Source organism: Simochromis diagramma, unplaced genomic scaffold (assembly GCF_900408965.1).
Source record: "Simochromis diagramma unplaced genomic scaffold, fSimDia1.1 OVJJ01000323.1, whole genome shotgun sequence".
Classification (NCBI taxonomy): domain Eukaryota; kingdom Metazoa; phylum Chordata; class Actinopteri; order Cichliformes; family Cichlidae; genus Simochromis; species Simochromis diagramma.
Genome location: NW_024386770.1, coordinates 780,991 through 790,379, shown reverse-complemented (window position 1 = coordinate 790,379; position 9,389 = coordinate 780,991). Strand labels below are relative to the sequence as shown.

The 9,389-nt window shown below is 45.9% G+C and overlaps 1 protein-coding gene across 5 annotated transcripts; it reads right to left on the bottom strand.

Annotated features, from left to right (window-relative positions):
• Positions 1 to 396: 396 nt before the first annotated feature.
• On the bottom strand, positions 397 to 8,697 carry LOC120737664 (flavin-containing monooxygenase FMO GS-OX4). Of its 5 annotated transcripts, none has more exons than XM_040038501.1 (9): positions 8,527 to 8,697; positions 7,516 to 7,741; positions 7,102 to 7,240; positions 5,625 to 5,770; positions 5,096 to 5,148; positions 4,240 to 4,364; positions 3,756 to 3,863; positions 2,165 to 2,374; positions 397 to 2,014 (listed from the first exon to the last, which is right to left on the bottom strand). In XM_040038501.1, the coding sequence occupies exons 1-9, from the start codon at positions 8,564 to 8,566 to the stop codon at positions 1,703 to 1,705; spliced, it is 1,359 nt and encodes a 452-aa protein (XP_039894435.1). In that variant the 5' UTR covers positions 8,567 to 8,697; the 3' UTR covers positions 397 to 1,702. The 5 variants fall into 5 exon arrangements, with proteins under 5 accessions (XP_039894435.1, XP_039894452.1, XP_039894460.1 ...); XM_040038518.1 differs by having other exon boundaries at positions 8,511 to 8,690; XM_040038526.1 differs by having other exon boundaries at positions 7,516 to 7,746; positions 8,527 to 8,690.
• Positions 8,698 to 9,389: the final 692 nt, after the last annotated feature.

The window sequence follows — 9,389 nt, the reverse complement described above, 5'->3', positions numbered from 1 at the left end:
TATCACCCTATTAGAGCACTTCGCTCTCGCTCTGCAGGCCTACTTGTTGTTCCTCGAGTATTTAAAAGTAGAATGGGAGGCAGAGCCTTCAGTTTTCAGGCCCCTCTTCTGTGGAACCAGCTTCCAGTTTGGATTCAGGAGACAGACACTATCTCTACTTTCAAGATTAGGCTTCAAACTTTCCTTTTTGCTAAAGCATATAGTTAGGGCTGGACCAGGTGACCCTGAATCCTCCCTTAGTTATGCTGCAATAGACGTAGGCTGCCGGGGATTCCCATGATGCACTGGGTGTTTCTTCTTCACTCACTATGTGTTAATAGACCTCTCTGCATTTAATAATTAGTGCTTATTAATCTCTGACTCATCCACAGCGAGTCTTTGTCCTTGAAATAATGAACGTTTATTGTAACGATTGAGGTAGATTTGAGTGTACAATGTTTATTAGAGGCAGCTCTGCTAATCACAGCAGAGGGTGGCACTAGAAGGTGATTAAATCTACAAAGCTTGGTCCTCTGTGGAACCATGATTTCACAGTAATCTGATTACACTTTGAGAGTTCCCGTCAGCCCTGAATCATAGGATATCGCTGCAGGGATCAGCCCATTAAAAACACAGTGACCGTCCAAATCTCAGCATATAAAGTGCAGTTAGTGATAATGTCACCGTGTAGAGCTCACTCTGTCTGCTGCCAGCTGTGGGCAAACACATTTAGATCCATGCTGTGAGATGAGTTCTGAAGGCCTGAGAATCAGATTGATTAGCTCATTTAAAATGAGCTGAATCGACTCCTGAGAGGAAACGGGGCCTGCGATCCTGCCGCGCGATCCTGCCGCGCGATCCTGCCGCGCTCTGCGCTTTAATCACACCTTCAGACTGTGAGGTAAAACCTACTGCAGTGCTTCACTTTCTGCCTGTCGGTGTCACAGATTTACTTCTATTTGTGTCATCTAAAACCTGCCAACACCTCGTTGCACAGACTCAGTCTCATCTCTGTACCAGCATCAGTGCTGGAGGTCTCTATAACCTGCAAATAATCAGCACCGCCCTTCCTGTGTCTGTTTCTTCACAGGACAACTGTGAGCACTAACTGTCCTTTATAATAGTAATTAAAACTAAAAGCAAAGTGCCATTGTTATAAACTCCAGTCAGATATATTAGTGACAGCTCTGGAGTCACACCAGTTTACATCACGGACTCACAGGGAGTAAAAAGCAGCCTTCACAAATCAATATGTATTAAATACTTTGGACTTTTAGATCAATAAAATTCTGACGTGTGTTTTCAACAGCGGCTTTAGCAGGCAAGAACATTTATCACACAGTAAGCACAAAAGTTGAAGCATTGGAATATTTGTAAGGTGGTTCTTGAGACCACTCTTTGTGTTCTGAGCTAAATTGGGGGCTCATCCGAGATTTGTGCATCCTATAACCTTTGCTTGTTCAATGCTGCTGCTTTTAAGTGAAGTGTCGATGTATTTTGGTTTGATGACTTATTAGCCTTTATTAGCTGCAGCGGGAGTTTAAATATAAAAGGTTTTCATTGGCTAATCAGTTTATTAAAGTATAATTACGGATGAGGGTGGAAGTCCTCAATCAAAGCAAGTGTAGTAAATTTGAAGAGGGGCAGAGGGAGCAGGCCTCTCAGGTACAGCCTGATGCGGCGCTAGAGACTCAGCTTCCTTTGCACACCTGCCCTTCACCGATTAATTGATCAGCTCCCACTCCAAGTCGCTGATCAGCCTGTAATTGAGCTTCCGGTAGTTTTTGGGGTGAATCTGTCGCTGCCGCCACACCTCCTCATACAGGCTGCGTATGACCGTAGGCAGCAGTGGGAAGCCAGCGGTGTGAGCCAGTGTGTTGCAGTACTCCCACTGATCCTGGTCCAAGATCAGCAGGTGGCGATGCTGGACTCCCCGCTCCAGCTTCTCCTGCAGCTCCCGCCGGACCTCATCCTCCATCTGAACTCGAGAGGGTAACGTGACCGAGCCCTCCAACACGGCCAGGGCGAACTGGACCTGCAGCGATAGAAGACAAATGAACCTAACAACCGAAGCTACCTAACAAACGGCATTCAAACCAGAGTAAGTCCGCTCTGCTTCTTAGAAAGTCGACACTGGGACTGCTGCAGTGGAGAACAGTGGGTATGATGGTACACTGCCGCTCACCTGGCAGTTGAAGTTGGGGAAGGGGCAGATGATCTTGCAGATGCCGATGAAAAAGAGCGAGGGGAAGGCGGGTGGCACCAGAAAGCGGTACAGAGGTGACATCATCTGGTTCTGGATGTCCAGACCCAGCTGGGCTGCGTCCAAGAATGGAAACCTGAAGTTATACCCGGTGCAGAACATCAGGACATCCGCCTGCGTCACAGAGCCGTCCTGGAACCCATCACAGTGTCAAATACAACCAACCAATCACAGGAGGCGTCTGCTTGAACTTTATTATATACAGTGGTTTGCAAAAGTATTCGGCCCCCTTGAACTTTCCCACATTTTGTCACATTACAGCCACAAACATGAATCAGTTTTATTGGAATTCCACGTAAAAGACCAACACAAAGTGGTGCACATGTGAGAAGTGGAACGAAAATCAGACATGATTCAAACATTTGTTACAAATAAATAACTGCAAAGTGGGGTGTGGTAATTATTCAGCCCCTTTGGCCTGAGTGCAGTCAGTTGCACATAGACATTGCCTGATGAGTGCTAATGACTAAACAGAGTGCACCTGTGTGTAATCTAATGTCAGTACAAATACAGCTGCTCTGTGACGGCCTCAGAGGTTGTCTAAGAGAATATTGGGAGCAACAACACCATGAAGTCCAAAGAACACAGCAGACAGGTCAGGGATAAAGTTACTGAGAAATTTAAAGCAGGCTTAGGCTACAAAAAGATTTCTCAAGCCTTGAACATCCCACGGAGCAGTGTTCAAGCCATCATTCAGAAATGGAAGGAGTACGGCACAACTGTAAAGCTACCAAGACAAGGCCGTCCACCTAAACTCACAGGCCGAACAAGGAGAGATCAGAAATGCAGCCAAGAGGCCCATGGTGACTCTGGACGAGCTGCAGAGATCTACAGCTCAGGTGGGGGAATCTGTCCATAGGACAACTATTAGTCGTGCACTGCACAAAGTTGGCCTTCATGGAAGAGTGGCAAGAAGAAAGCCATTGTTAACAGAAAACCATAAGAAGCCCCGTTTGCAGTTTGCCACAAGCCATGTGGGGGACACAGCAAACATGTGGAAGAAGCTGCTCTGGTCAGATGAGACCAAAATGCAAAACGCTATGTGTGAAAACTAACACTGCACATCACTCTGAACACACCATCCCCACTGTCAGATATGGTGGTGGCAGCATCATGCTCTGGGGGGGCTTCTCTTCAGCAGGGACAGGGAAGCTGGTCAGAGTTGATGGGAAGATGGATGGAGCCAAATACAGGGCAGTCTTGGAAGAAAACCTCTTGGAGTCTGCAAAAGACTTGAGACTGGGGCGGAGGTTCAGCTTCCAGCATCAACGACCCTAAACATAAAGCCAGGGCAACAATGGAAAGGTTTAAAACAAAACATATCCATGTGTTAGAACGGCCCAGTCAAAGTCCAGATCTAAATCCAATCCAGAATCTGTGGCAAGCTCTGAAAACTGCTGTTCACAAACGCTGTCCATCTAATCTGACTGAGCTGGGGGGCCGAATACTTTCGCAAGCCACTGTATCAGGTGGACTCCTGCAGTGGAGGATTAATACAGTTGAGGTCAGTCACCTGGAAGCGAATTCTGCCGTCGTCCTCGACGGCCTCTACTGAGCTGGACTGTTGAATCCCATCAGGCAGAGGGAAGGTGATCCGAGGGCGGCGGTGACTCAGAGTCACCTGTGAGATGAAGAAAGAAAAACACGCCGTGAGTCTAAAGCTCCGTCACACGCTTTCTGCACTCGCTGCTCGTCCCAGGCTGCAGTTATGCAGCGTAACCTGCTGTTAACTTCTTTAAAGACACAATTATACGTCTTTGCTCTCGCTCCTCTTCCTCCTGCTCTCTAACCAGAGGCTCCCTGTGGCTTTGTCAAACAGTTAATACAAATGTAGGAACATGCACCCTCTGTCTATCACCTGGCACCTTCCTCCCATCAGAGGAGGAACCCACTGGTGCCCAGCTCGTCAGGCATTCTGGTAGGTCAACTAAAATATGCAAGAAATAAAGATAATAATAATAAAAATAATACATCTGCATGCAGATGTTAGTAGTTACCTGGGCACCCACATTGGCCAACTCGAGGGAAATATCCAGACCTGATGCTTTGGCTCCCAGAACGACCACCGACTGACCCGCAAACGGCTCCGCGAATCGATACGAGTGACTGTGGAGCACTTTCCCTGCACACAGAGAGGCACACTGGTTCTAGAATGGATCACTGGGAGGGATGCTCTGTGCAGCGGTGACAGCTGTTCCAGAGTAGGCGGGGTAAAAGTTGTCCCACAAGGCTGGCCGACATGATAGACGATGGGCAGGGCTGTGAATACTCAAGACTGTGTTTATTGAACGCAGTATGGAGAAGAACAACGAGAATTAAGAGACCTGGTGACCAGTGATGGACGTTAGACCAACCGGAGGTGTCTGAACACACCCCGAGGTACGCTTTGTGGGGATTCAGCACAAAACGAGAACAATGCTGGTGTGTCTAACCAGCCGCACGAACATTCCTGAAGCTCACACCGATGCGGCTCAGTTTGAAGTGTCACGATCTGCTGTGAACTCGCAAAACTGTCCACACCTTCAGTGTGCAGCAGACAGAAAGGAGAGGACTGAGCTCTGCAACTTTCTGATGGTCAGGAAAGAGCAGCGCAGTCCTTCCGCTGATCCAATCTAGCACCAGCGAACCTCGATTTACTAAACTGACACAGATTAATTAATCACGACTGAGTGTTTACAGATGTTACTGAGGCTTAAACACAAGAATAAACCTGATGAAGTCATCAGCAGTTCACTGCATTCATTCAATCTCCTCAGAAAAACAAATTTCTATCATATCAGGAACTTTTCATTAAAATACTTGCTTGTTGTAAAAGCTTTGTTTTTTTTATGAAGGCATAAATGTTTGTTTTACCTTTAAAGTTCTCGATGCCTGGTATGAGTGGGATGTGAGGGTCTGAGTAGTGCCTTTAAAACAGACGAGAATAAGAGTCAAAATAATAAGAGCCGCTGAAGCAGGTGAACTCAGAGCTTTGGCACCCTCGAGTGGCAGCAGGGGGCAGAGGCGTTTATTCTGAAGTAAAGCCTACAGAGTCGTTTCAAAATAAAATGCTCACCTTCAAATTAAGAGCTTTAATACACACTTTGTAACTTTCTGCTTTTGGATAAAATCTTTTTCTTTCTCCAAAACACAAAATCTTAGACTTCACAAGATTCACACTTTTATTTGTAAATGTCAACATTTAAAGACTTTTAAAAAAAGACATCGTATTAAAGTTCCACTCTGGAATAATTGGTGAATGCAAATATGTTGAATCGCAGCCACACGCTGACCAGGTGTTACGGATCATTAGCCAATGAGATGCTGTAGTTTAACCTTTGATTTAATAAAACTTTAAACTACCCCTGCTGGTCATTAGACAGAACGCAGTGTGTGATCTCACCCCGAGCAGACGAAGACAGAGTCAAACGTCTCAGTTTTCTGATGACCTGAAGAATCAGATGATGTCACTTCCCACGCCGTCCTCTCCTCCACCTCGCCCTCTGTCGTCACATTGACGGGCTTCACGCTTTCCACGACAGTGTTGAACTGACAAAAAGAGTCACAGTGAGGAGTGAAAGTGGCGCCGCGGGAGGTTTACTTTTGCATTGTATCATATTTGAGACAAATCAGATCTCTTAGAAAATTCAAGGCGAGCAGATTTTTATTGACGGAGCTGAAATCGTCTCCAAGTCTCTGATGATCCTGGGGTCCACACCGGTGGCAGGTACTCAGGTGTTGGCTTTATACTAGAGAGCAGTTTAGTCATATTAGAAACTCCATCAGTGACGAAGCATCAGGCTGTTCCTGGATGCAGCGATGTTACCTTATGTTTAACACCCTGTTACAGCCAATCAGATCACTGTCCAGGCTTCATAAACCAGAACTAAAAAAAACTCAGGACAACAAACCACAATCACACTTGTTTCTTTCAGGGATTCTGAAAAATAACCAGCCACGTAACATTAACCAGGTCAGGACTACTATTGGATGGATGGACTTTGTGTTTAGTGCTGTGACGTAGTGTTTGTGTAACTGCTGGATCTTTATTTGTGTTTTATGGTTTATTTAATACAGCGTGTGCCTGCAGAGGGAAGATAAATGAGATGATGAATAAAGAAAAAGGAAATGAAAACTTTGTTTTGAGTTTGAGTTCGGTGTGTCACACCAGGCTTTATGAACAGCTTTCATTAAGCCTGAGGAAGCAACACCGCTGGTACATTTTCATGTACAAAGCATGCTGGGTAATCGCCTTGATTGTCTTTATTGCCTATGAACAGCTGTTAGGATTGTCGCTCGTGTTTCTGGTACCAGGAGTTAAAACAGAAAGTTCAAGCGAACGAAAGCTGCTTTTATCCAGCTGGGAAACTTGAAACCTCAGATCTTCTACTGCAGAGTGCATCTGTGATCCTGATCAGGTCTCTGTTGAACCAGATTTTACTCTCTTGGTTAAATACAAGAAGCAGTCGAGCTGGTTGGAGCCTCGCTTCAGACTGTGGCTCAGAGTTAACATCTCCATGGTCACCGCTGTGGTCTTTCCCACAAACTCCACACTCTTACTTTTTACAGATGCAGACATTTTTCAATTTTCAATCCAATCAATGTTATTTAAAACAACAGCTGCCTCCAGGCGCTTTATACTGTAAACACTCTACAATAAAACAAAGAAAGGAATAAAACATTACTGAGTCGATATTTTCCTTTCTGCACTCGAAGGGCATTAAATACAAAATGCTGCCATCGATAAAGATTTTAACTGAATCGTAAAGTCTACACGTTTCACAAAGCAGCCACCTGCACCCTTCACTACATGACATCACAGACTGTGTTATGAGAGCCAGCAGCTTAAATCTGACTCAGAAGAATCCCGGGCGACTCACCCGGATGTGAGGCCGGATGCCGTGGCTCTGGCAGTACCTCTCCAGGTACCTCTGGACCTCCTGATGGGGGAGGAAGCTGCTAAGCTGGGGTTCAAAGGGGAAGTCCGGGAACATCATCACCTCCTTGGGCAGGTTGGTCCTGTCGGAATATCAGAAAACATTAACTGCGAGCACAGAAAGGAAACTTCACTGCAGCTCAGCCTTTCTCTCATGTTCATGTCAATGTAGGAGACTGCAGAGAGAACGAGCCCACAGGAAAGGACCAGAAACAACTGTGACTTTAGGCTTTAGTTGAGTCAGGACTGAAGCGTTAAGGATGACTTTACAACATAAATTATGCAAAGCTGCTCTCGTGAAACGTGGAGCCGGCCCTCGCAGCGAGCCCATCGATGGTGTGCAGACAGGTGAGCCTACCTGAGGTCTCTGTACATGCTGCTGTGCACCGGCAGCCCGTTATCAAGCTTTCCAACACGTTCGTCGTAACACCAGGTGCCGCCTACGTTTTCAGAGAGCTCGAACACCACCGGAGGAGCGAAGCGGCCTGAACGGGACAGGATGTGCCTGGCCGCGCAGAGTCCGGCTGCTCCGGCACCGACCACCGCCACTCGCTGCAACATCAGGTCTGTGCTGGTGACTCCACCTGAACTGAGCACGGAGACACAAACGCTCGAGATGAGGTCTGGTTATCACAGTGAGTAAACAGCTAATAATGAGCGTGCATGCTGTATGAATACAGTACGTGCTGATCTGCTCCACCTCATTTCCTGTTGTAAATCTATGTTCCAGTGCTACGTGCTCACATCAAACACAGCACACAGACGGATAACTAGGTGATAACTGATTAATGTGAAATATTTCCGAGCAGCAAAATGATCATTTTGCTGGTTTTGGCTTTGCTCTCCAGAAGAAGCCCCGCCCACCTGCTGATTAAATGTTCTGTTTATGAGGGGCAGCCAATCAAAAGAAAACTGGCATAAAGAGGCAGGAGTTAAAACTAGCGGAACTGAAGCTTTGATTATTTTGAACCCTGTTAGTCAAAGAATAAAAGGTATGTGAGTTTAAAGGTCACAGGTGACGCTGTGACTCTAATTTACAGTTTAACCCAGCCTGGACTTGGACCTGCAGGCTGCCACTTTACAGTCTGAGCCATTAGCTCCGCTCCTCCACACTTCACAGATGAGCAAATATGAACAACTCCCTTATCAGAATGCTAACAAGCTAACTCAGCCACAGTTTCATAAATCACGTTTATTCAACCCCATATTGCAAACTGCGCATGCCCACACCAGGCGGCCACAAACTTTTTAAGTCTACCTGTCACTGCAGATCGCTCCGTTGCTACATTAGAGTCGGCACTTTTAAACAAAACACCCCGATGAATCAGTGATGATGAAGAAACAAGGAGTTACCGTCGTCTCGCTCAACCGTTTCCCGTCCCGGTGTCCGCGGAAATCAGCGAAAACATCGCTTAAACGTTAGCTAACTGAACCGCTGGGCGTCCATCCAGGTACCGAGGCACGACTCACGTCTCAGCACCGCTCGGTTACCGCACAACGGCCCTGGTGTTACGGAGAAAACGGTCCCGTGTCTTCCGCTAACGTAATCAAAAAAACTTCCGGAGTCCTTCACAATAAAAGCAGATAAGGACGTTTAGCGCCAGAAAACGGCAAAAATATTTTATTTTATTCTATTTTCAATACATTTTAGCTTCATTTAGTTTCCTGAGTGGATTTACTTTACTCAGATGTATTATTATGATTTTGTTTCCTCTGTTACATTTTATTGCTGGTATTATTTTATTTATCTATCGAACTATTTGTGTATTTATTTTAGCTGAACAGTCCTCCGATCAACGCTTCCTGTTTTTAAATAAACGGACTTTATTATTTTGAAAAAATAGTTCGATGATAGTTTAGGTTTTAGTGTATTAACCATCCTATTACGGCTGCTTGTCGTGTCAGTATTTAACAAAAATGACTTAAACTACATGTCCGGGTTTCTTTTGAAGTTAATTTTATAAAAGAATGTTTGTTAGCTGTATCAGCCAGCTGACCTCTGAGAATGGTGTTTGCACTCCTCACTGCACGTTCAGTCCTCGGTCCTTCATCCGTTTTGGTTCCCGCTGCTTTAGATGTCCTGTCATAAACACGCGCTTACACTCTTACAGGTGAGAGCAGCAGGTAACAACGCACCCTCAGTCAATAAACAGAGGGTCCAGGAGGGCTCTCTGTCTGTGTTTGTGCTCAAGGCTCTGCAGCCAGGGATGCTTTGTCTTGTTGCTCTGCTCT